Here is a 26,290-nt window from a genome sequence, read left to right as displayed (position 1 = left end):
GTCCTAATATGGTCACCGTACAGAACTGGGTGAGGCCCACAGGAGGTTGGTGGCACCTTAATTGGGGAGGACGGGCACGTGGTGGTAATGGCTGGAGTGGAATCAGTGGAATGATATCAAATACATCAAAACACATGGTATGATGTCATTCCATTGACTCTGTTCCAGCCATTATTATGAGCCATCCTCCCCTCAGCAGCCTCCACTGTTGACGGCCCTCGTCTACTCTGATATGCAACTACCTCAGTCGAACACAGAGTTGGGTAGTCTGGGACTGTGATATACTGCCATACGCATATGGAAATATAATAGACGCATTAAAAAGTCACTGTGCCGATCATTTTCATTGTAATGTCATCTGAAAGGTGAAATGGAACCCTAAGGCGTATTAAACGAGCACTGATTCACAGAGTGAGTGGTTCGATAAACGGCGTAACATTTTCATGGAATATCCCAAAAAAATCTGTCACAGAAATAAATACATTTAGGAGACACAGATACACTTTGGAGTGGTTCAGGTTGAAATGAAATGTAGCCTATGAACTATTTTAATGGATTTGGACCTACACCCTCAGAATCCAAGTTAAATAACATCATCAGGTGAAATATTTTGAAGGGACGGAATTATAAAAGAAGCAACATAAAAGGAGCGTGTGGGTTTTTTACAAGAATTCTGTGGTAAGTCACTGTGTAGGTAGCAGCAACATAATACCAGCAGTGTGTCACTGTGTAGGTAGCAGCAACATAATACCAGCAGTGTGTCACTGTGTAGGTAGCAGCAACATAATACCAGCAGTGTGTCACTGTGTAGGTAGCAGCAACACAGTGTGTCACTGTGTAGGTAGCAGCAACATAATACCAGTGGTAAGTCACTGTGTAGGTAGCAGCAACATAATACCAGCAGTGTGTCACTGTGTAGGTAGCAGCAACATAATACCAGCAGTGTGTAACTGTGTAGGTAGCAGCAACATAATACCAGCAGTGTGTCACTGTGTAGGTAGCAGCAACATAATACCAGCAGTGTGTCACTGTGTAGGTAGCAGCAACATAATACCAGCAGTGTGTCACTGTGAAGGTAGCAGCAACATAATACCAGCAGTGTGTCACTGTGAAGGTAGCAGCAACATAATACCAGCAGTGTGTCACTGTGAAGGTAGCAGCAACATAATACCAGCAGTGTGTCACTGTGTAGGTAGCAGCAACATAATACCAGCAGTGTGTCACTGTGAAGGTAGCAGCAACATAATACCAGTGGTATGTCACTGTGTAGGTAGCAGCAACATAATACCAGTGGTATGTCACTGTGTAGGTAGCAGCAACATAATACCAGTGGTAAGTCACTGTGAAGGTAGCAGCAACATAATACCAGTGGTATGTCACTGTGTAGGTAGCAGCAACATAATACCAGTGGTAAGTCACTGTGTAGGTAGCAGCAACATAATACCAGCAGTGTGTCACTGTGAAGGTAGCAGCAACATAATACCAGTGGTATGTCACTGTGTAGGTAGCAGCAACATAATACCAGCAGTGTGTCACTGTGAAGGTAGCAGCAACATAATACCAGCAGTGTGTCACTGTGTAGGTAGCAGCAACATAATACCAGTGGTATGTCACTGTGTAGGTAGCAGCAACATAATACCAGCAGTGTGTCACTGTGTAGGTAGCAGCAACATAATACCAGCAGTGTGTCACTGTGAAGGTAGCAGCAACATAATACCAGCAGTGTGTCACTGTGTAGGTAGCAGCAACATAATACCAGCAGTGTGTCACTGTGTAGGTAGCAGCAACATAATACCAGTGGTAAGTCACTGTGTAGGTAGCAGCAACATAATACCAGCAGTGTGTCACTGTGTAGGTAGCAGCAACATAATACCAGCAGTGTGTCACTGTGAAGGTAGCAGCAACATAATACCAGTGGTATGTCACTGTAGCAGCAACATAATACCAGTGGTAGTCACAGCAACATAATACCAGTGGTATGTCACTGTGTAGGTAGCAGCAACATAATACCAGTGGTATGTCACTGTGCAACATAATACCAGTGGTATGCAGCAACATAATACCAGCAGTGTGTCACTGTATAGGTAGTAGCAACATAATACCAGTGGTATGTCACTGTATAGGTAGTAGCAACATAATACCAGTGGTATGTCACTGTGAAGGTAGCAGCAACATAATACCAGTGGTATGTCACTGTGTAGGTAGCAGCAACATAATACCAGCAGTGTGTCACTGTGAAGGTAGCAGCAACATAATACCAGTGGTATGTCACTGTGAAGGTAGCAGCAACATAATACCAGTGGTATGTCACTGTGTAGGTAGCAGCAACATAATACCAGCAGTGTGTCACTGTGAAGGTAGCAGCAACATAATACCAGTGGTATGTCACTGTGTAGGTAGCAGCAACATAATACCAGCAGTGTGTCACTGTGTAGGTAGTAGCAACATAATACCAGCGGTATGTCACTGTGTAGGTAGCAGCAACATAATACCAGTGGTATGTCACTGTATAGGTAGTAGCAACATAATACCAGTGGTATGTCACTGTATAGGTAGTAGCAACATAATACCAGTGGTATGTCACTGTGTAGGTAGCAGCAACATAATACCAGTGATATGTCACTGTATAGGTAGTAGCAACATAATACCAGTGGTATGTCACTGTGTAGGTAGCAGCAACATAATACCAGTGATATGTCACTGTATAGGTAGTAGCAACATAATACCAGCAGTGTGTAACTGTGTAGGTAGCAGCAACATAATACCAGCAGTGTGTCACTGTGTAGGTAGCAGCAACATAATACCAGCAGTGTGTCACTGTGTAGGTAGCAGCAACATAATACCAGCAGTGTGTCACTGTGAAGGTAGCAGCAACATAATACCAGCAGTGTGTCACTGTGAAGGTAGCAGCAACATAATACCAGTGGTATGTCACTGTGTAGGTAGCAGCAACATAATACCAGTGGTATGTCACTGTGTAGGTAGCAGCAATATAATACCAGTGGTATGTCACTGTGTAGGTAGCAGCAACATAATACCAGTGGTAAGTCACTGTGAAGGTAGCAGCAACATAATACCAGTGGTATGTCACTGTGTAGGTAGCAGCAACATAATACCAGCAGTGTGTCACTGTGAAGGTAGCAGCAACATAATACCAGTGGTATGTCACTGTGTAGGTAGCAGCAACATAATACCAGCAGTGTGTCACTGTGAAGGTAGCAGCAACATAATACCAGCAGTGTGTCACTGTGTAGGTAGCAGCAACATAATACCAGTGGTATGTCACTGTGTAGGTAGCAGCAACATAATACCAGCAGTGTGTCACTGTGTAGGTAGCAGCAACATAATACCAGCAGTGTGTCACTGTGAAGGTAGCAGCAACATAATACCAGCAGTGTGTCACTGTGTAGGTAGCAGCAACATAATACCAGCAGTGTGTCACTGTGTAGGTAGCAGCAACATAATACCAGTGGTAAGTCACTGTGTAGGTAGCAGCAACATAATACCAGCAGTGTGTCACTGTGTAGGTAGCAGCAACATAATACCAGCAGTGTGTCACTGTGAAGGTAGCAGCAACATAATACCAGCAGTGTGTCACTGTGAAGGTAGCAGCAACATAATACCAGTGGTATGTCACTGTGTAGGTAGCAGCAACATAATACCAGTGGTATGTCACTGTGTAGGTAGCAGCAACATAATACCAGCAGTGTGTCACTGTATAGGTAGTAGCAACATAATACCAGTGGTATGTCACTGTATAGGTAGTAGCAACATAATACCAGTGGTATGTCACTGTGAAGGTAGCAGCAACATAATACCAGTGGTATGTCACTGTGTAGGTAGCAGCAACATAATACCAGCAGTGTGTCACTGTGAAGGTAGCAGCAACATAATACCAGTGGTATGTCACTGTGAAGGTAGCAGCAACATAATACCAGTGGTATGTCACTGTGTAGGTAGCAGCAACATAATACCAGCAGTGTGTCACTGTGAAGGTAGCAGCAACATAATACCAGTGGTATGTCACTGTGTAGGTAGCAGCAACATAATACCAGCAGTGTGTCACTGTGTAGGTAGTAGCAACATAATACCAGTGGTATGTCACTGTGTAGGTAGCAGCAACATAATACCAGTGGTATGTCACTGTATAGGTAGTAGCAACATAATACCAGTGGTATGTCACTGTGTCACTACCAGTGATATGTAGTATAGGTAGTAGCAACATAATACCAGTGGTATGTCACTGTGTAGGTAGCAGCAACATAATACCAGTGATATGTCACTGTATAGGTAGTAGCAACATAATACCAGTGGTATGTCACTGTGTAGGTAGCAGCAACATAATACCAGTGGTATGTCACTGTGAAGGTAGCAGCAACATAATACCAGCGGTGTGTCAGTGTGAAGGTAGCAGCAACATAATACCAGTGGTATGTCACTGTGAAGGTAGTAGCAACATAATACCAGTGGTATGTCACTGTGAAGGTAGCAGCAACATAATACCAGTGGTATGTCACTGTGAAGGTAGCAGCAACATAATACCAGTGGTATGTCACCAGAAACATAATACCAGTGTATGTCACTGTGAAGGTAGCAGCAACATAATACCAGTGGTATGTCACTGTAGCAGCAACATAATACCAGCAGTGTGTCACAGCAGCAACATAATACCAGCAGTATGTCACTGTGAAGGTAGCAGCAACATAATACCAGTGGTATGTCACTGCAACATAATACCAGTGGTATGTGTGTAGGTAGCAGCAACATAATACCAGTGGTATGTCACTGTGTAGGTAGCAGCAACATAATACCAGCAGTGTGTCACTGTATAGGTAGTAGCAACATAATACCAGTGGTATGTCACTGTATAGGTAGTAGCAACATAATACCAGTGGTATGTCACTGTGAAGGTAGCAGCAACATAATACCAGTGGTATGTCACTGCAGCAACATAATACCAGGTAGTCACAGCAACATAATACCAGTGGTATGTCACTGTGAAGGTAGCAGCAACATAATACCAGCAGTGTGTCACTGTATAGGTAGTAGCAACATAATACCAGTGGTATGTCACTGTATAGGTAGTAGCAACATAATACCAGTGGTATGTCACTGTGAAGGTAGCAGCAACATAATACCAGTGGTATGTCACTGTGTAGGTAGCAGCAACATAATACCAGTGGTATGTCACTGTGTAGGTAGCAGCAACATAATACCAGTGGTATGTCACTGTATAGGTAGTAGCAACATAATACCAGTGGTATGTCACTGTGTAGGTAGCAGCAACATAATACCAGTGATATGTCACTGTATAGGTAGTAGCAACATAATACCAGTGGTATGTCACTGTGTAGGTAGCAGCAACATAATACCAGTGATATGTCACTGTATAGGTAGTAGCAACATAATACCAGTGGTATGTCACTGTGTAGGTAGCAGCAACATAATACCAGTGGTATGTCACTGCAGCAACATAATACCAGTGGTATGTCACTGTGTAGGTAGCAGCAACATAATACCAGTGATATGTCACTGTATAGGTAGTAGCAACATAATACCAGTGGTATGTCACTGTGTAGGTAGCAGCAACATAATACCAGTGATATGTCACTGTGTAGGTAGCAGCAACATAATACCAGTGGTATGTCACTGTGAAGGTAGCAGCAACATAATACCAGTGGTATGTCACTGTGTAGGTAGTAGCAACATAATACCAGTGGTATGTCACTGTGTAGGTAGCAGCAACATAATACCAGTGGTATGTCACTGTGAAGGTAGCAGCAACATAATACCAGCGGTGTGTCACTGTGAAGGTAGCAGCAACATAATACCAGTGGTATGTCACTGTGTAGGTAGCAGCAACATATTACCAGTGGTATGTCACTGTGTAGGTAGCAGCAACATAATACCAGTGGTATGTCACTGTGAAGGTAGTAGCAACATAATACCAGTGGTATGTCACTGTGAAGGTAGTAGAAACATAATACCAGTGGTATGTCACTGTGTAGGTAGCAGCAACATAATACCAGCGGTGTGTCACTGTGAAGGTAGTAGCAACATAATACCAGTGGTATGTCACTGTGTAGGTAGCAGCAACATAATATCAGTGGTATGTCACTGTGAAGGTAGCAGCAACATAATACCAGTGGTATGTCACTGTGAAGGTAGCAGCAACATAATACCAGTGGTGTGTCACTGTGAAGGTAGTAGCAACATAATACCAGTGGTATGTCACTGTGTAGGTAGCAGCAACATAATACCAGTGTACTAAGGTGAGAGGCAGACTCACTCAGCCTACGTCCCAAATAGGACCCTATTTCCTACATACACAGTGTATGGGCCCTGGTCAAAAGTAGCGCACTATATAGGAGAATAGGAATAGAAGAGTGATGGTTTTGATTATCATGGTTAAAAGACTATACTAATGCCGTCACCTTCCTTTTCAATGGTTTGATACAGTGTGAGATGTATTTTTATCAGACATGACCAGTCTGTATCCTTCCTGTCATTGGCAAGCTAGATAGAAACACAATAAAGTACCATAACTTGTTGAAGTGCTAAAGTACAGCGAGGGCATAAACACAGGTCTAGTGATGATGCCACCGGGATTGATTGACGGTAGGCTTTGCTGAGCTGAGAACATGCAGTGTGACTTACACTAGCTGAGGTCATGGTTGAACGTGTGTCTGTGATGTCAACAGCTACGGTGTGCAGGAACAGAACAGAACAGAGAGGCTAGTGATCTAGGATCAGGTACAGAACAGAACAGAAAGGCTAGTGATCTAGGATCAGGTACAGAACAGAACATAGAGGCTAGTGATCTAGGATCAGGTACAGAACAGAACAGAGGCTAGTGATCTAGGATCAGGTACAGAACAGAACAGAGAGGCTAGTGATCTAGGATCAGGTACAGAACAGATCAGAGATGCTAGTTATCTAATCTAGGATCAGGTGACTATCTCACTTATTCATTAGGATCTAAGAGGCTTAATTAACTGATCCTAGATTAGCCCTCCTACTCTGAGATGCCTTGTGGATAAAGACCCGGGTCCCCCCTGTCCATATAATCTTATTCATTAGGATCTAAAAGCTGAACTGATCCTAGATCAGCACTCCTACTCTGAGATGCCTTGTGGATAAAGACCCGGGTCCCCCCTGTCCATATAATCTTATTCATTATGATCTAAAAGCTGAACTGATCCTAGATCAGCACTCCTACTCTGAGACACAGTGAAAACGTTCTCTGGCCTCTAACCAGTAGCCAGATGGCCCTATAAGATACACATAATAGGTGATAGCTCCATTCTGCATCTGCTGTGGTCAAATATTAATTTGCTCACACCTCAGAAAGTGTTGTGTTGGCCGAAAAACACTCTTGTGAAGGTTACAACTTGCTTACTCTTGAATTTAGTTAAAGTGCACCCACCAGTCTGGGACTGGGCTGTAGCAGAGAGAGAGAGAATATCTCAGCTCTGTTAGGGAGTTACATAGGACAGTTTATATACACCCTGGGCTATAGCAGAGAGAGAGCGCGAGAGAGAGAGAGTGAGAGAGAGAGAGAGAGACAGAGACAAAGAGAGAGAGAGAGAGAGAGAGAGAGAGAGAGAGAGAGGGCTGCTCTGTTAGGGAGTTATCTAGGACAGTTTATATACACCCTGGGCTGTTTGAATTAAGGGGGAGTGGCCACCTCGGCACAAAGACTAGTGATAAATAAACCCTGCAGAGTCATGGAGTATACGGGACCTGTCACTTAGGTTCCATTAGGTTAATCATGCAGAATAATAACACACAGCTGCAGTGATAAATCACATGGACCCTGAAGAAACACAGAGAGGCTGAGGACTGGAGGCTGGGCTGGAGTGGGTTGGAGAGGGAGAGAGTCCAGTATGGAGAGACCAGGAAGAGAAGAGAGACCAGGGAGAGAAGAGAGGACTCCAGTATGGAGACACCAGGGAGAGAGGAGAGAGGAGAGAGGACTCCAGTATGGAGAGACCAGGGTGAGAGGAGAGGGAGAGAGGACTCCAGTATGGAGAGACCAGGGAGAGAGGACTCCAGTATGGAGACACCAGGGAGAGAGGAGAGGGAGAGAGTCCAGTATGGAGAGACCAGGGAGAGAAGAGAGGACTCCAGTATGGAGAGACCAGGGAGAGAGGAGAGAGGAGAGAGGACTCCAGTATGGAGAGAACAGGGTGAGAGGAGAGGGAGAGAGGACTCCAGTATGGAGAGACCAGGGAGAGAGTAGAGAGGACCAGTGTGGAGAGACCAGGGTGAGAGGAGAGAGGACCAGTATGGAGAGACCAGGGTAAGAGGAGAGGGAGAGAGGACTCCAGTATGGAGAGACCAGGGAGAGAGTAGAGAGGACTACAGTATACAGAGACCAGGGAGAGAGGAGAGAGGACTCCAGTATGGAGAGACCAGGGAGAGAGGAGAGAGGACTCCAGTATACAGAGACCAGGGTGAGAGGAGAGAGTACTCCAGTATGGAGAGACCAGGGAGAGAGGAGAGGGAGAGAGTCCAGTATGGAGAGACCAAGGAGAGAGGAGAGAGGACTCCAGTATGGAGAGACCAGGGAGAGAGTAGAGAGGGCTACAGTATACAGAGACCAGGGAGAGAGGAGAGAGGTCTCCAGTATAGAGAGACCAGGGAGAGAGGAGAGAGGACTCCAGTATTGAGAGACCAGGGAGAGAGGAGAGAGGACTCCAGTATACAGAGACCAGGGTGAGAGGAGAGAGGACTCCAGTATGGAGAGACCAGGGAGAGAGGAGAGGGAGAGAGGACTCCAGTATGGAGAGACCAGGGTGAGAGGAGAGAGGACTCCAGTATGGAGAGACCAGGGAGAGAGGAGAGGGAGAGAGGACTCCAGTATGGAGAGACCAGGGAGAGAGGAGAGGGAGAGAGGACTCCAGTATGGAAAGACCAGGGAGAGAGGACTCCAGTATACAGAGACCAGGGAGAGAGGACTCCAGTATACAGAGACCAGGGAGAGAGGACTCCAGTATGGAAAGACCAGGGAAAGAGGACTCCAGTATACAGAGACCAGGGAGAGAGGAGAGAGGACCCTAGTATACAGAGACCAGGGTGAGAGGAGAGGGAGAGAGGACTCCAGTATGGAGAGACCAGGGAGAGAGGAGAAAGGACTCCAGTATGGAGAGACCAGGGAGAGAGGAGAAAGGACTCCAGTATACAGAGAACAGGGAGAGAGGAGAGAGGACTCCAGTATGGAGAGACCAGGGAGAGAGGACTCCAGTGTACAGAGACCAGTATGGAGAGAGGAGAGAGGACTCCAGTATGGAGAGACCAGGAGGAGAGAGGACTCCAGTATGGAGAGTGGGAGAGACCAGGTGAGACCAGCGAGAGAGGACTCCAGTATGGAGAGACCAGGGAGAGGAGAGGACTCCAGTATGGAGAGACCAGGGGAGAGGAGAGAGGACTCCAGTATGGAGAGACCAGGGGAGAGAGGAGAGAGGACTCCAGTATGGAGAGACCAAGGAAAGAGGACTCCAGTATGGAGAGACCAGGGAAAGAGGACTCCAGTGTACAGAGACCAGGGAGAGAGGAGAGAGGACTCCAGTATGGAGAGACCAGGGAGAGAGGACTCCAGTGTACAGAGACCAGGGAGAGAGGAGAGAGGAGAGAGGACTCCAGTATGGAGAGACCAGGGAGAGAGGACTCCAGTATACAGAGACCAGGGGGAGAGGAGAGAGGACTCTAGTATACAGAGACCAGGGAGAGAGGAGAGAGGACTCCAGTATGGAGAGACCAGGGAGAGAGGACTCCAGTATACAGAGACCAGGGGGAGAGGAGAGAGGACTCTAGTATACAGAGACCAGGGAGAGAGGAGAGAGGACTCCAGTATAGAGAGACCAGGAAGAGAGGAGAGGGAGAGAGGACTCCAGTATACAGAGAACAGGGAGAGAGGAGAGAGGACTCCAGTATACAGAGACCAGGGAGAGAGGAGAGAGGACTCCAGTATACAGAGAACAGGGAGAGAGGAGAGAGGACTCCAGTATGGAGAGACCAGGGAGAGAGGACTCCAGTGTACAGAGACCAGGGAGAGAGGAGAGAGGACTCCAGTATGGAGAGACCAGGGAGAGAGGACTCCAGTGTACAGAGAGAGACCAGGGACTCCAGATGGAGAGACCAGGAGAGAGGAGAGAGGACTCCAGTATGGAGAGACCAGGAGAGAGGAGTATACAGAGACCAGGGAGAGAGGAGAGAGGACTCCAGTATAGGACTCCAGAGAGACCAGGGAGAGAGGAGAGGACTCCAGTATACAGAGACCAGGGAGAGAGGAGAGAGGACTCAGTATACAGAGAACAGGGAGAGAGGGAGAGACCATGGAGAGAGGAGAGAGGACTCCAGTATGGAGAGACCAGGGAAAGAGGACTCCAGTGTACAGAGACCAGGGAGAGAGGAGAGAGGACTCCAGTATGGAGAGACCAGGGAGAGAGGAGAGAGGAGAGAGGACTCCAGTATGGAGAGACCAGGGAGAGAGGACTCCAGTATACAGAGACCAGGGAGAGAGGAGAGAGGACTCCAGTATGGAGAGACCAAGGAGAGAGTACTCCAGTATGGAGAGACCAGGGAAAGAGGACTCCAGTGTACAGAGACCAGGGAGAGAGGAGAGAGGACTCCAGTATGGAGAGACCAGGGAGAGGACTCCAGGAGACCAGGGGGAGAGAGGACTCCAGTATACAGAGACCAGGGAGAGAGGACTCCAGTATGGAGAGACCAGAGACCAGTGTACAGAGACCAGGGAGAGAGAGAGGACTCCAGTATGGAGAGACCATGGAGAGACCAGGGAGAGGACTCCAGTATACAGAGACCAGGGAGAGAGGAGAGAGTACTCCAGTATGGAGAGACCAGGGAGAGAGGAGAGAGGACTCCAGTATAGAGAGACCAGGGAGAGAGGAGAGAGGACTCCAGTATACAGAGACCAGGGAGAGAGGACTCCAGTATAGAGAGACCAGGGAGAGAGGAGAGAGGACTCCAGTATGGAGAGACCAGGGAGAGGGAGAGAGACCAGGGAGAGAGGAGAGAGGACTCCAGTATAGAGAGACCAGGGAGAGAGGAGTGAGGAGAGAGGACTCCAGTATGGAGAGACCAGGGAGAGAGGAGAGAGGACTCCAGTATACAGAGACCAGGGAGAGAGGAGAGAGGACTCCAGTATGGAGAGACCAGGGAGAGAGGAGAGAGGACTCCAGTATACAGAGACCAGGGAGAGAGGAGAGAGGACTCCAGTATACAGAGACCAGGGAGAGAGGAGAGAGGACTCCAGTATAGAGAGACCAGGGAGAGAGGAGAGAGGACTCCAGTATAGAGAGATCAGGGAGAGAGGAGAGAGGACTCCAGTATGGAGAGACCAGGGAGAGAGGACTCCAGTATACAGAGACCAGGGAGAGGGGAGAGAGGACTCCAGTATACAGAGACCAGGGAGAGAGGACTCCAGTATACAGAGACCAGGGAGAGGGGAGAGAGGACTCCAGTATACAGAGACCAGGGAGAGGGGAGAGAGGACTCCAGTATACAGAGACCAGGGAGAGAGGAGAGAGGAGGACTCCAGTATACAGAGACCAGGGAGAGAGGACTCCAGTATACAGAGACCAGGGAGAGAGGACTCCAGTATACAGAGACCAGGGAGAGAGGACTCCAGTATACAGAGACCAGGGAGAGAGGAGAGAGGACTCCAGTATACAGAGACCAGGGAGAGAGGAGAGAGGACTCCAGTATACAGAGACCAGAGAGAGAGAGAGGACTCCAGTATACAGAGACCAGGGAGAGAGGAGAGAGGACTCCAGTATAGAGAGACCAGGGAGAGAGGAGAGAGACAGAGAGACCAACTCCAGTATATAGAGACCATATAGGAGAGGAGAGAGAGAGAGACAGGAGAGAGGGATTGAGACAGTATAGAGAGACCAAATAGGAGAGAACTCCCAGACCAGGGAGAGAGGAGAGAGGATTTGTCTGGAGAGACCAGGAGAGAGGAGACCTATTTGTGTGATTGACTCAGCATCACAACACAGCACATCAAAACACAAAGCTTGCTGGGAGACTTGATTTCCTGCAGGCCTATCTCACCAAGCCTCTTTAACAACATGGGGTCAACCCAGCAAAGCTTGAAAGACCAGCAACGTCTGCATCCCAAATGGCACCGTATTGACTTAGGGCACTATTTTGGGCTCTAGTCAAAGTGCACTATATAGGGAATGAGGTGCCATTTGGAACGCAAGCAACATCTCTATCCTCCAGAAGCTCCCGCGTGGCGCAGCGGTCTAAGGCACTGCATCTCAGCGGTCTGAGGCACTGCAGCTCAGCGGTCTGAGGCACTGCATCTCAGCTACAGAGACCTGTCTGAGGCACTGCATCTCAGAGACCGGAGAATCTCAGCGGGAGAGGCACTGCATCTCAGCGGTCTGAGCACTGCATCTCAGAGACTGCACTCCAGCTCAGCGGTCAGGAGAGAGAGCACTGCAGCTCAGAGGTCTGAGGCACTGCAGCTCAGCGGTCTGAGAGCACTGCAGCTCAGCGGTCTGAGGCACTGAAATAGAGAGAACTCAGCCTCTGATTTGTCGGTCTGATTTGTGTGGCACTGCAGCACTCAAAACACGGTTGCTGGGAGACTTGACTGCCTATCTCAGCGGTCTTAACAACATGGGGCACCCAGCAAAGCTTGAAAGCACTGGCACTCAGCGGTCTGAGGCACTGCAGCTCAGCGGCTCTGAGGCACTGCATCTCAGCGGTCTGAGGCACTGCAGCTCAGCGGTCTGAGGCACTGCAGCTCTGAGGCACTGCATCTCAGCGGTCTGAGGCACTGCATCTCAGCGGTCTAAGGCACTGCAGCTCAGCGGTCTGAGGCACTGCAGCTCAGCGGTCTGAGGCACTGCAGCTCAGCGGTCTGAGGCACTGCAGCTCAGCGGTCTGAGGCACTGCATCTCAGCGGTCTGAGGAGGCACTGCAGCTCAGCGGTCTGAGGCACTGCTCATCTCACTGCGGTCTGAGGCACTGCAGCTCAGCGGTCTGAGGCACTGCAGCTCAGCGGTCTGAGGCACTGCAGCTCAGCGGTCTGAGGCACTGCATCTCAGTCGGTCTGAGGCACTGCAGCTCAGCGGTCTGAGGCACTGCAGCTCAGCGGTCTGAGGCACTGCAGCTCAGCGGTCTGAGGCACTGCATCTCAGCGGTCTGAGGCACTGCAGCTCAGCGGTCTGAGGGCACTGAGGCACTGCATCTCAGCGGTCTGAGGCACTGCAGCTCAGCGGTCTGAGGCACTGCAGCTCAGCGGTCTGAGGCACTGCAGCTCAGCGGTCTGAGGCACTGCAGCTCAGCGGTCTGAGGCACTGCAGCTCAGCGGTCTGAGGCACTGCAGCTCAGCGGTCTGAGGCACTGCATCTCAGCGGTCTGAGGCACTGCATCTCAGCGGTCTGAGGCACTGCATCTCAGCGGTCTGAGGCACTGCAGCTCAGCGGTCTGAGGCACTGCAGCTCAGCGGTCTGAGGCACTGCAGGCACTGCAGCTCAGCGGTCTGAGGCACTGCAGCTCAGCGGTCTGAGGCACTGCAGCTCAGCGGTCTGAGGCACTGCAGCTCAGCGGTCTGAGGCACTGCATCTCAGCGGTCTGAGGCACTGCATCTCAGCGGTCTGAGGCACTGCATCTCAGCGGTCTGAGGCACTGCATCTCAGCGGTCTGAGGCACTGCAGCTCAGCGGTCTGAGGCACTGCATCTCAGCGGTCTGAGGCACTGCAGCTCAGCGGTCTGAGGCACTGCAGCTCAGCGGTCTGAGGCACTGCATCTCAGCGCATCTCAGCAGCGGTCTGAGGCACTGCATCTCAGCGGTCTGAGGCACTGCATCTCAGCGGTCTGAGGCACTGCAGCTCAGCGGTCTGAGGCACTGCAGCTCAGCGGTCTGAGGCACTGCATCTCAGCGGTCTGAGGCACTGCAGCTCAGCGGTCTGAGGCACTGCAGCTCAGCGGTCTGAGGCACTGCAGCTCAGCGGTCTGAGGCACTGCAGCTCAGCGGTCTGAGCACTGCACTGCACTGCTCAGCGGTCTGAGGCACTGCAGCTCAGCGGTCTGAGGCACTGCATCTCAGCGGTCTGAGGCACTGCAGCTCAGCGGTCTGAGGCACTGCAGCTCAGCGGTCTGAGGCACTGCAGCTCAGCGGTCTGAGGCACTGCAGCTCAGCGGTCTGAGGCAGCAGCGGTCTGAGGCACTGCAGCTCAGCGGTCTGAGGCACTGCAGCTCAGCGGTCTGAGGCACTGCAGCTCAGCGGTCTGAGGCACTGCAGCTCAGCGGTCTGAGGCACTGCAGCTCAGCGGTCTGAGGCACTGCAGCTCAGCGGTCTGAGGCACTGCATCTCAGCGGGCTGAGGCACTGCAGCTCAGCGGTCTGAGGCACTGTAGCTCAGCGGTCTAAGGCACTGCATCTCAGCGGTCTGAGGCACTGCAGCTCAGCGGTCTAAGGCACTGCATCTCAGCGGTCTAAGGCACTGCAGCTCAGCGGTCTGAGGCACTGCAGCTCAGCGGTCTGAGGCACTGCAGCTCAGCGGTCTGAGGCACTGCATCTCAGCGGTCTAAGGCACTGCATCTTAGCGGTCTAAGGCACTGCATCTCAGCGGTCTAAGGGACTGCATCTCAGCGGTCTGAGGCGTCACTACAGACCCTGGTTTGATTCCAGGCCGTATCACAACCGGCCGTGATTGGAAGTCCCATAGGGCGGCTCATAATTGGCCCAGCGTCGTCCGGGTTTGGCCGGTGTAGGACGGCATTGTAAAATAAGAATTTGTTCTTAACTGACTTTAATAGTTAAATAAAGGTTAAATAAAAATAAAAAGAAGTGGCCAGTGTAATTATCCACTCTTTAAATAAGGATAGTAGAAAGCAAAGTGAAGCAGAGAGAACAGAACAGTGGGGTAAAATCCCTGCTGAGCAGGACGATACATCTTTAAAGAGAGAGAGGCTCTTTAGAAACTCAATCTATGTGACTATATATTATCTATATAAAGAGGCCTGGTCTGCTTCAAATGGGGGACGACATGTCATTTCTTGAATAACAGCATTAAAGGCATATTTCTATGTGTGTGTGTACGTAGCAACGTGCCTCCCACCTGAGGATCTGTCTCCTGTGTCTGAGAGGTGCAAAATCCACGTGTCACTTAAATCTCGCTGGATTGATTGCTTTCCTTTTACTCCTGTGAGTCTTTCATATTCGTGCCTGTCTTTTTGTTCCCTGTCAACGTTACGACCGTGGAAATGTCTGGAATGACCTGTCAAACACACCTAGTAATGGCTGTAATGGACTCAATGGGATACATTGTCTTTCCGTTGATTCTATAAGAATTTAACGCACCATCTTGACACTTACTGAACATCACAAGAAAGAGAACTGAACTTTATTTTGATGAGTGTTCATTTCTTGGAAAAAGTTAATTGAAAATAGCAATAATTTTATACAGTTGGGAATGTTTACTAATTAGATGCGCTGAAATGAAAGCAACTTCCGAGAAGGAACACTGGGATGATAGTGATATTATATCTGATCTCACAAACAACGTGAAGTATGATTAGATCGGCCATGCGTTTTGATTTTAAATCCCATGGGTATCTTCCTTGACATAAATGTTTAATAATGTCTGAGAACGTGACAACAGTAATTAATGAGGCAGTCTAGACAGCACGGGTGAGCGCAGGTAGAGTAGAGAGAGCAGTTGTTTGGTGGTGGCAGCCTAGCTCCACCTCTTTATGTTCAATTATTAATATATGCAAATACACCTGGTGCATTTATGCAAATATGACACATATAACTGTCTTGATTTTTTTTTTTTAATTGGTGGAAATTCCAGATACAATAAGAAAATATATAAATATATGAGTGCATTCTAAGAAAAAAGTGACATTTTACAAAAGTGACAATTAATTGAATATCTAAAATCCCACCAAAATCCATGAACTTCATTCATTATTTGTCTGCACCCACCAGTAAAATATGTTATGTTCTATAATTCAGTCAATATCTGCTGTATTGTAACAATTCAGTGTGGAGTATCTTCAACCGCGACACCAATAACCTCTGCTAATAACAATAACATCTGCTAACCATGTGTATGTGACCATTAACATCTGCTAACCATGTGTATGTGACCATTAACATCTGCTAACCATGTGTATGTGACCATAAACATCTGCTAACCATGTGTATGTGACCATTAACATCTGCTAACCCTGTGTATGTGACCATTAACATCTGCTAACCCTGTGTATGTGACCATTAACATAACCCTGACCATTAACATCTGCTAACCCTGCTAACCATGTGTATGTGACCATTAACATCTGCTAACCCTGTGTATGTGACCATTAACATCTGCTAACCTAACCCATCTGCTAACCCTGTGTATGTGACCATTAACATCTGCTAACTGTGTATGTGACCATTAACATGTGTGACCATGTGACCATTAACATAACCCTGTGTATGTGACCATTAACATCCTAATGTGTATGTGACCATTAACATCTGCTAACCCTGTGTATGTGACCATTAACATCTGCTAACCATGTGTAACATCTGCTAACCATGTGTATGTGACCATTAACATCTATTAACATCTGCTAACCATGTGTATGTGACCATTAACATCTGCTAACCATGTGTATGTGACCATTAACATCTGCTAACCATGTGTATGTGACCATTAACATCTGCTAACCATGTGTATGTGACCATTAACATCTGCTAACCCTGTGTATGTGACCATTAACATCTGCTAACCATGTGTATGTGACCATTAACATCTGCTAACCATGTGTATGTGACCATTAACATCTATTAACATCTGCTAACCATGTGTATGTGACCATTAACATCTGCTAACCATGTGTATGTGACCATTAACATCTGCTAACCATGTGTATGTGACAAATAAAATTAGATTTGATTGGAACTGTTGCTTTTACTAGAACTGTTATTAAAACTATTTGATGACCGTTTCTAGTGTACGTACAGTTGAAGTTGGAAGTATACATAAACCTTAGCCAAATCAGAAGTTTACATACACTCAATTAGAATTTGGTAGCATTGCCTTTAAATTGTTTATCTTGGGTCAAACATTTCGGGTAGCCTTCCACAATAAGTTGGGTGAATTTTGGCCCATTCCTCTTGACAGAGCTGGTGTAACTGAGTCAGGTGTGTAGGCCTCCTTGCTCGCACACACTTTTTCAGGTCTGCCCACACATTTTCTACAGGATTTGAGGTCAGGGCTTTGTGATGGCCACTCCAATACCTTGACGTTGTTGTCCTTAAGCAATTTTTGCAGACAGATTATTTCACAAGCAATTTTTGCTTAAGGAAGTATGCTTGGGGTCATTGTCCATTTGGAAGAACCATTTGCGAACAGGCTTTAACTTCCGGACTGATGTCTTGAGATGCTGCTTCAATATATCCACATAATTTTCCATGCACATGATGCCATCTATTTTGTGAAGTTCACCAGTCCCTCCTGCGGCAAAGCACCCCCACAACATGATGCTGCCACCCCCGTGCGTCATGGTTGGGATGGTGTTCTTCAGTTTGCAAGCCACCCCCTTTTTCCTCCAAACATAACGATGGTCATTATGACCAAACAGTTCTATTTTTGTTTCATCAGACCAGAGGACATTTCTCCAAAAAGTACGATCTTTGTCCCCATGTGCAGTTGCAAACCGTAGTCTGACTTTTTATGGCGGTTTGGAGCAGTGGCTTCTTCCTTGCTGAGCGGCCTTTCAGGTTATGTCGATATAGGACTCGTTTTACTGTGGATATAGATACTTTTGTTTCCTCCAGCATCTTCACAAGGTCCTTTGCTGTTGTTCTGGGATTGAATTGCACTTTTCGCACCAAAGTACGTTCATCTCTAGAAGACAGAATGCGTCTCCTTTCTGAGTGGTATGACGGCAATTTTTTGTCTGAGGTATTGGCTGATTTCTTTAGATTTTCCCATGATGTCAAGCAAAGACGCAGTGAGTTTTAAGGTAGGCCTTGAAATACATCCACAGGTACACCTCCAACTGACTCAAATTATGTCAATTAGCCTATCAGAAGCTTTTAAAGCCATGACATCATTTTCTGGAATTTTCCAAGCTGTTTAAAGGCACAGTCAACTTAGTGTATGTAAACTTCCGACCCACTGGAATTGTGATACAGTGAATTGTGAAATAATCTGTCTGCAAATAATTGTCAGAAAAATGACTTGTGTCATGCACAAAGTAGATGTCCTAACCGACTTGCCAAAACTAAAGTTTGTTAACAAAAAATTTGTGGAGTGCTTGAAAAATGAGTTTTAATGATTCCAACCTAAGTGTATGTAAACTTCCGTTAAGTGTGTGTGTGTTGCTCCCCTCTCCCACTGACACCACCACCCCACACCCTCCAGACATGTTCAGTTCACAGACTAGGTACCATGATAGCAGCCATGAAAAATAGACAACATTAAGGAGAGTTAGGGCACAGGCAATTTCTCTTATCTGGTAGAAAAACCTGGGACAGCTACAGTATGCTGAGGGAATCAAATACAGGCCTATATTAAATGGCCCCTGAGACTGACATGTATAAATAGGGGGCGAACGAGTGCGACGGCGGAGTGCGTATATACATCACGTCAAAAGCCCCCAGCACTCTCAGGTGAAAGACGACAGCGAATGTGAGTGATTGAATGCCACATCCCTAGAATCACAAAGCATTACTAATACTGAAAGGCCCCTCAATCACTGAGAGCATCTGTAGGTCTCTAAGATGCTGTGATTCAAACATGTTCTCTCTTCTCCAACACGTCTCTAACTAAATTCACTGAACCAAATATTTAGTCAACTAGATAGTGTTCACCTTAGGCTAAGACTACACTGTAGTAGTAGTAGTAGTAGTAGCAGCAGCAGTAGTAGTAGTAGTAGTAGTAGTAGTAGTAGTAGTAGTAGTAGTAGTAGTGGTAGCAGGGGTGTAAATTACTTAAGTAAAAAATACTTTAAAGTACTATTATTTTTTTTTGGTATCTGTACTTTACTATTTATAATTTTGACAACTTTTACTTCACTACATTCCTAAAGAAAAGTATGTACGTTTTACTCCATACATTTTCCCTGACACGCAAAAGTACTCGTTATATTTTGATTGCTTAGCAGGACAGTAAAATGGTCTGATTCACACACGTATCAAGCGAACATTCCTGGTCATCCCTACTGCCTCTGATCTGGCGGACTCACTAAACACAAATGCTTCGATTGAAAATAATGTCTGAGTGTTGGAGACAGCCCTTGGCTATGCGTCATTTTAAAAAACAAGAAAATGTTTAAGTATATTTTAGCAATTAAATTTACTTTTGATACATAAGTATATTTAAAACCAAATACTTTTAGACTTTTACTTTACTTAGCATTTTACTGGGTGACTTTCACTTTAACTTGAGTCATTTTCCATTAAGGTATCTTTACTTTCACTCAAGTATGACAATTTGGTACTTTTCCACCACTGACTGGTGGTAGTGGTAGTGGTGGTAATTGGTAGTGGAAGTAGTATTGGTGGTGTGAGTGGTATTATTGGTAGTAGAGGTAGTAGTGGTGGTAGCAGTAGTGGTAGTAGCAGTACTGGTCATAGTAATGGTGGTAGTAGAAGTGGTGTTAGTGGTAGTAGTGGTAATGGTAGTAGTAGTGGTAGTGGTAGTAGTAGTAATGGCATTAGTAGTGGTGGTAGTAGTAGTAATGGTATTAGTAGTGGTGGTAGTAGTAGAAGTAGTAGTAGTTGTAGTAGTGGTAGCAGCAGTGGGAGTGGTAGTAGCAGCAGTGGGAGTGGTAGTAGCAGTAGTGGTAATGGTGGTGGTAGTGGTAGTAATGGTAGTGGTAGTAGTAGTGGTGGTAGTAGTAGTGGTAATGGTGGTGGTGGTAGTAGTGGTAGTAATGGTAGCGGTGGTAGTAGTAGTTGTAGTGGTGGTAGTAATGGTAGTAGTAGTAGGAGGAGTAGTAGTAGTAGTAGTGGTACTGGTAGTGGTAATGGTGGTAGTAGTAGTAGTGGTAATGGTAGTAGTGGTAATAGTAGTGGTAGTAGTGGTAATAGTAGTGGTGGTAGTGGTAGTGGTGGTAAAGGTAGTAGTAGTAGTGGTCGTAGTGGTAATGGTAGTAGTAGTAGTCGTAGTGGTAGTAGTGGTAATGGTAGTAGTAGTGGTAGTGGTAGCAGTAGTAATGGTATTAGTAGTAGTAGTAATGGTAGTGATGGTAGTTGTAGTGGTGGTAGTAGTGGTAGTAGTAGTAGTAGTAGTGGTACTGGTAGTGGTAATGGCGGTAGTAGTAGTGGTGGTAGTAGTGGTAATGGTAGTGTTGGTGGTAGTAGTGGTAGTAGTAGTAGTAGTGGTAGTAGTGGTGGTAGTAATGGTAGTAGTAGTAGTAGTAGTAGTGGTACTGGTAGTGGTAATGGTGGTAGTAGTAGTAGTGGTAATGGTAGTAGTAGTAGTAGTGGCAATGGTAGTGGTAGTGGTAGTAATGGTAGTTGTAGTGGTAATGGTAGTAGTGGTAGTAGTGGTAATAGTAGTGGTGGTACTGGTAGTGATTGTAGTGGTAAAGGTAGTAGTAGTAGTGGTGGTAGTGGTAATGGTAGTAGTAGTGGTAGTGGTAGTAGTAGTAATGGTATTAGTAGTAGTGGTAATGGTAGTGGTGGTAGTAATGGTAGTAGTAGTAGTAGTGGTACTGGTAGTGGTAATGGCGGTAGTAGTAGTGGTGGTAGTAGTGGTAGTAGTAGTGGTAATGGTAGTGTTGGTAGTAGTAGTGGTGGTAGTAGTGGTAGTAGTAGTAGTAGTAGTAGTAGTAGTGGTGGTAGTGTAGTAGTGGTGGTAGTAGTAGTGGTGGTAGTAGTGGTAGTGTAGTAGTGGTAAGGTGGTAGTAGTAGTAGTAGTAGTAGTAGTAGTGGTAGTAGTGGTAGTAGTAGTGGTGGTAGTAGTAGTAGTAGTAGTGGTAGTAGTAGTAGTAGTAGTAGTGGTAGTAGTAGTGGTAGTAGTAGTAGTAGTGGTGTAGTAGTGGTAGTAGTAGTAGTGGTAGTAGTGGTAGTAGTGGTAGTAGTAGTAGTGGTAGTAGTAGTAGTAGCAGTAGTAGTAGTAGTAGTAGTAGTAGTAGTAGTAGTGGCAGTAGTAGTAGTGGTAGTAGTAGTAGTAGTAGTAGTGGTAGTAGTAGTAGTAGTAGTAGCAGTAGTAGTAGTGGTAGTAGTAGTAGTAGTGGTAGTAGTAGTAGTAGTAGTAGTAGTAGTAGTAGTGCAGTAGTAGTAGTAGTAGTAGCAGTAGTAGTAGTAGTAGTGTAGTAGTAGTAGTAGTAGTAGTGGTAGTAGTAGCAGCAGCAGCAGCAGCAGCAGTAGTAGTAGTAGTAGTAGTGGTAGTAGTAGTAGTGGTAGTAGTAGTAGTGGTAGTAGTAGTAGTAGTGGTAGTAGTAGTAGTAGTGGTAGTAGTAGTAGTAGTAGTAGTAGTAGTAGTAGTGGTAGTAGTAGAAACACTGATGTGTTCTAAATATTTAACTTCAGAACTGTACCCTTTCCAACCCTGTGTAGTTCAGTTGGTTAGAATGTGGCGTTAGCAACACCAAGGTCATGGGTCTCAGCCTACATACATGACTGAACAGACAGGGAGGTCATGTCCCTTTAAGCCACTGGACCGGTAACACTTGGAACCTTTCCCCTTGGATGATTAGAATATTTTATGTGCGGTTATGGCCCTCTCGAGCCACATGCAAATCAATGAAGTGACAGCGGCCATCGGCCACCCGTCGAAGGTCCCTGGTCCCCACTCACCCTGTAAGTGATCACTGCCAGGACACACACAATGTAAGTGATGAAAACACACACACTCACCGTGTAAGTGATCACTGCCAACATGCCAATCAAGGTCAATGAGCTGATGGAGAAAGACAGAGCTGGTACACCATCTGTAGGAAAGAAAGAAAGAAAGAAAGAAAGAAAGAAAGAAAGAAAGAGAGAGAGAGAGAGAGGGAGGGTGAGAGGGAGAGAGAAGGGAGGGTGAGAGGGAGAGAGAAGGGAGGGTGAGAGGGAGAGGGAGAGAGAAGGGAGAGGGAGAGAGAAGGGAGGGTGAGAGGGAGAGAGAAGGGAGGGTGAGAGGGAGAGAGAGAGAGAAGGGAGGGGGAGAGAGAGAGAGAGAAGGGAGGGGGAGAGGGAGAGAAAGAGAGAAGGGAGGGTGAGAGGGGGGAGAGAGAGAGAAGGGAGGGAGAGAGAGAGAGAGAGAGAGAGAGAGAAGGGAGGGAGAGAGGGAGAGAGAGAGAAAGAGAGGGAGAGAGAGAGAAGGGAGGGTGAGAGGGAGAGAGAGAGAAAGAGAGGGAGAGAGAGAGAAGGGAGGGTGAGAGGGAGAGAGAGAGAAGGGAGGGTGAGAGGGAGAGAGAGAGAGAAGGGAGGGGGAGAGGGAGAGAGAGAGCACAAAAAAACATTGTAAGTAGATGCCAAACAGTGAGAGCATGTTCTATTCTGTTATCTTCCTGTAACTGTAACTGAAATGATGAATGGACACTTGAGATATTTCAATCAGCTGAAAGAGATGCCTGTTTCAGATAATGTACATATTTGATTTGTTTCCATTCATTCCCCCATTTCATCTCTGGTTCAAGGGTTGTCACAGAAAGGTCACAGATACTTTTGGCCTCGAAACATCAAACATTTTCGGTACGTCAGGAAAAATACATTTAGAAAATGAAAAAGGGCATTTAGAACGGGCTAATGTCATTTCAAATGCTAAAGACAGTATTATATGAAAAATGACATAAAGAAAGCACTAATGTTATCCCAGTATATTATTTCAGAGTTCAGCATATTATCAGAAGTGTCCTTTACCATTTGTAAAGAACATTTCAAATGGATGTTCTTTAGGGTTTTAGGCTGGGTGTCCGTAAAGCACTGTGACAACTGCTGATGTAAAAAGAGCTTTATGAAAAACATTTGATTTGATTATAAATTGATTGATGTTGAGAATAATCTAATACTATTATAGATCCTAAACAATCCAAGAGTGCAGAATATTAACAAAGCCAAACGCCTGGCTCTCTGTCCTGTTGATTAGCTTGATGTGTGTCACCTTTGATGGAGAAGAAGAAAGGCCATTTGATGAGAAGGGAAGGGGGGAGAAGGTGGCCGGGGCCTCCCGTCATGGATGAAAGACAGTGGGTGTCAGTCAGACCAGCTGTCAGGGATGGAGCCAGAAGACCCAGAAGACAGAAAGATTGATGGGTAGAGTGATCGCCTCTCTCCCATGATAGGATCCCAACTGTCAGGGAAGAGAGGGCTGAAAGCAGCCCCACTGTTGGCCCCTCATGGTTCCCCCTGGTTCTTGCCACAGTTCCCCCTCTGGCCCTCAGAAGCAGGCCTAAGCCCTGATGTGCCTAACAGCAGACCTGGGATCAAATACTATTTGAAATGGTTTTATTTGATTTAGTCTTAAAATAAATCAAATAAACCCTGACAACCTGGAGTGCCAGATGGCCAGGATTTCTAGTCTTGTAACTATTGTAATGGTTGCCCGTAATTGTTACTCTTCGTGCTGGTTTTACCCTGCTTCTCTGTACTGTTCCAGCATTACCTGGGTTCAAATATATTTGTAATACTTTAGCTGGGCTTAATTGAGCTTTCCTGACACAACAGATGTGGAAGTCCCAACAGTGCAAACCCTGCCCATCTGGCACTCCAGGCAGGCTAAAACAAACACTCAAATGACTGGAAATGATTTGAAATAGTAGTTGAACCCAGGTATGCCTAGTGGTGTGGAGATCACCTGTCATGTTAGCCTAGATATTACAGTATCCTGCTGCCTACCAGGCTGCTCAATCATCCTACTTCGTTTGATCATCAAAAACAACAAACTCCCTTTTATTTATTGATGACATCACCAAGATAGACGCTGCGTTTCCGTTTCTCGCAAACCACTTTTGTAGACTAGGACTTTTCCAGGACACAGACAGGGGAGGAAAATGGATATAAATGAAATACTTGCGCTTAATTGTCATGTGGACATAACGGGGAAAAGAACCAACCCGTTTGAATTCTGACAGCCTGAAATGAGCATTAACATTTGAATAGGTGTTTTCCTTTGTGATCTCCTCCAGCTTTTGTTAAGTGTCTGAGCTTGGTAAGTACGAGAGACAATACACTGAGCAGGTTCTGCAGAGGACAGCATGAGTGAAGTCCCCTCACAAAGAGATAGACCGGGGGATGTTATGTCTGCTGCCTCTGTCGGCTTTGGGTTTATTAAATCACTTTTTTCAGGGGATTAGACAGAGAGAATAAAGTCTATTACCAGGCGTGGTGCTCCACATCTGAAGAATAAGAAAGCTAGGTTCCATAGACATGGAGAGAAGGCTAACCTCCACCACTCTCAGCATCAGCAGAAGAAAGCTAGGTTCCATAGATATGGAGAGAAGGCTAACCTCCACCACTCTCAGCATCAGCAGAAGAAAGCTAGGTTCCATAGATATGGAGAGAAGGCTAACCTCCACCACTCTCAGCATCAGCAGAAGAAAGCTAGGTTCCATAGATATGGAGAGAAGGCAAACCTCCACCACTCTCAGCATCAGCAGAAGAAAGCTAGGTTCCATAGACATGGAGAGAAGGCTAACCTCCACCACTCTCAGCATCAGCAGAAGAAAGCTAGGTTCCATAGATATGGAGAGAAGGCTAACCTCCACCACTCTCAGCATCAGCAGAAGAAAGCTAGGTTCCATAGATATGGAGAGAAGGCTAACCTCCACCACTCTCAGCATCAGCAGAAGAAAGCTAGGTTCCATAGATATGGAGAGAAGGCAAACCTCCACCACTCTCAGCATCAGCAGAAGAAAGCTAGGTTCCATAGACATCAGCAGAGGAAAGCTAGGTTCCATAGACATGGAGAGAAGGCAAACCTCCACCACTCTCAGCATCAGCAGAAGAAAGCTAGGTTCCATAGACATGGAGAGAAGGCAAACCTCCACCACTCTCAGCATCAGCAGAAGAAAGCTAGGTTCCATAGATATGGAGAGAAGGCTAACCTCCACCACTCTCAGCATCAGCAGAAGAAAGCTAGGTTCCATAGACATGGAGAGAAGGCAAACCTCCACCACTCTCAGCATCAGCAGAAGAAAGCTAGGTTCCAAGCTGGAGAGAAGGTTCAGCATCAGCAGAAGAAAGAGGTTCCATGGAGAGAAGGCAAACCTCCACCACTCTCAGCATCAGCAGAAGAAAGCTAGGTTCCATAGACATGGGAGCAAACCTCCACCACTCTCAGCATCAGCAGAAGAAAAGGTTCCATAGATATGGAGAGAAAACCTCCACCACTCTCAGCATCAGCAGAAGAAAGCTAGGTTCCATAGACATGGAGAGAAGGCAAACCTCCACCACTCTCAGCATCAGCAGAAGAAAGCTAGGTTCCATAGATATGGAGAGAAGGCAAACCTCCACCACTCTCAGCATCAGCAGAAGAAAGCTAGGTTCCATAGACATGGAGAGAAGGCAAACCTCCACCCCACTCTCAGCATCAGCAGAAGAAAGCTAGGTTCCATAGACATGGAGAAGGCAAACCTCCACCACTCTCAGCATCAGCAGAAGAAAGCTAGGTTCCATAGACATGGAGAGAAGGCAAACCTCCACCACTCTCAGCATCAGCAGAAGAAAGCTAGGTTCCATAGACATGGAGAGAAGGCAAACCTCCACCACTCTCAGCATCAGCAGAAGAAAGCTAGGTTCCATAGACATGGAGAGAAGGCAAACCTCCACCACTCTCAGCATCAGCAGAAGAACTCTCAGCTAGGTTCCATAGATATGGAGAGAAGGCTCAGCATCAGCAGAAGAAAGCTAGGTTCCATAGATATGGAGAGAAGGCAAAACCTCCACCACTCTCAGCATCAGCATCAGAAGAAAGCTAGGTTCCATAGATATGGAGAGAAGGCAAACCTCCACCACTCTCAGCATCAGCAGAAGAAAGCTAGGTTCCATAGATATGGAGAGAAGGCAAACCTCCACCACTCTCAGCATCAGCAGAAGAAAGCTAGGTTCCATAGATATGGAGAGAAGGCAAACCTCCACCACTCTCAGTATCAGCAGAAGAAAGCTAGGTTCCATAGATATGGAGAGAAGGCAAACCTCCACCACTCTCAGCATCAGCAGAAGAAAGCTAGGTTCCATAGACATGGAGAGAAGGCAAACCTCCACCACTCTCAGCATCAGCAGAAGAAAGCTAGGTTCCATAGATATGGAGAGAAGGCAAACCACCACTCTCAGCATCAGCAGAAGAAAGCTAGGTTCCATAGACATGGAGAGAAGGCAA

General features: G+C 46.6%; 1 protein-coding gene across 1 annotated transcript in view; it reads right to left on the bottom strand.

Annotated features, from left to right (window-relative positions):
* The window catches only part of lmbrd1 (LMBR1 domain containing 1), a 212,430-nt gene that overhangs the window by 77,019 nt on the left and 109,121 nt on the right, over positions 1-26,290 (bottom strand). Inside the window, exon 7 of the mRNA XM_065023036.1 lies at positions 21,847-21,920. Within this exon, the coding sequence (XP_064879108.1) occupies positions 21,847-21,920 (74 nt within the window). The remainder of the gene's footprint in view (positions 1-21,846; positions 21,921-26,290) is intronic.

This window comes from Oncorhynchus nerka, linkage group LG10 (assembly GCF_034236695.1).
Source record: "Oncorhynchus nerka isolate Pitt River linkage group LG10, Oner_Uvic_2.0, whole genome shotgun sequence".
Lineage (NCBI taxonomy): Eukaryota > Metazoa > Chordata > Actinopteri > Salmoniformes > Salmonidae > Oncorhynchus > Oncorhynchus nerka.
The sequence above is the reverse complement of the archived record's forward strand: the minus strand, read 5'-3'. Positions and strand labels throughout refer to the sequence as shown.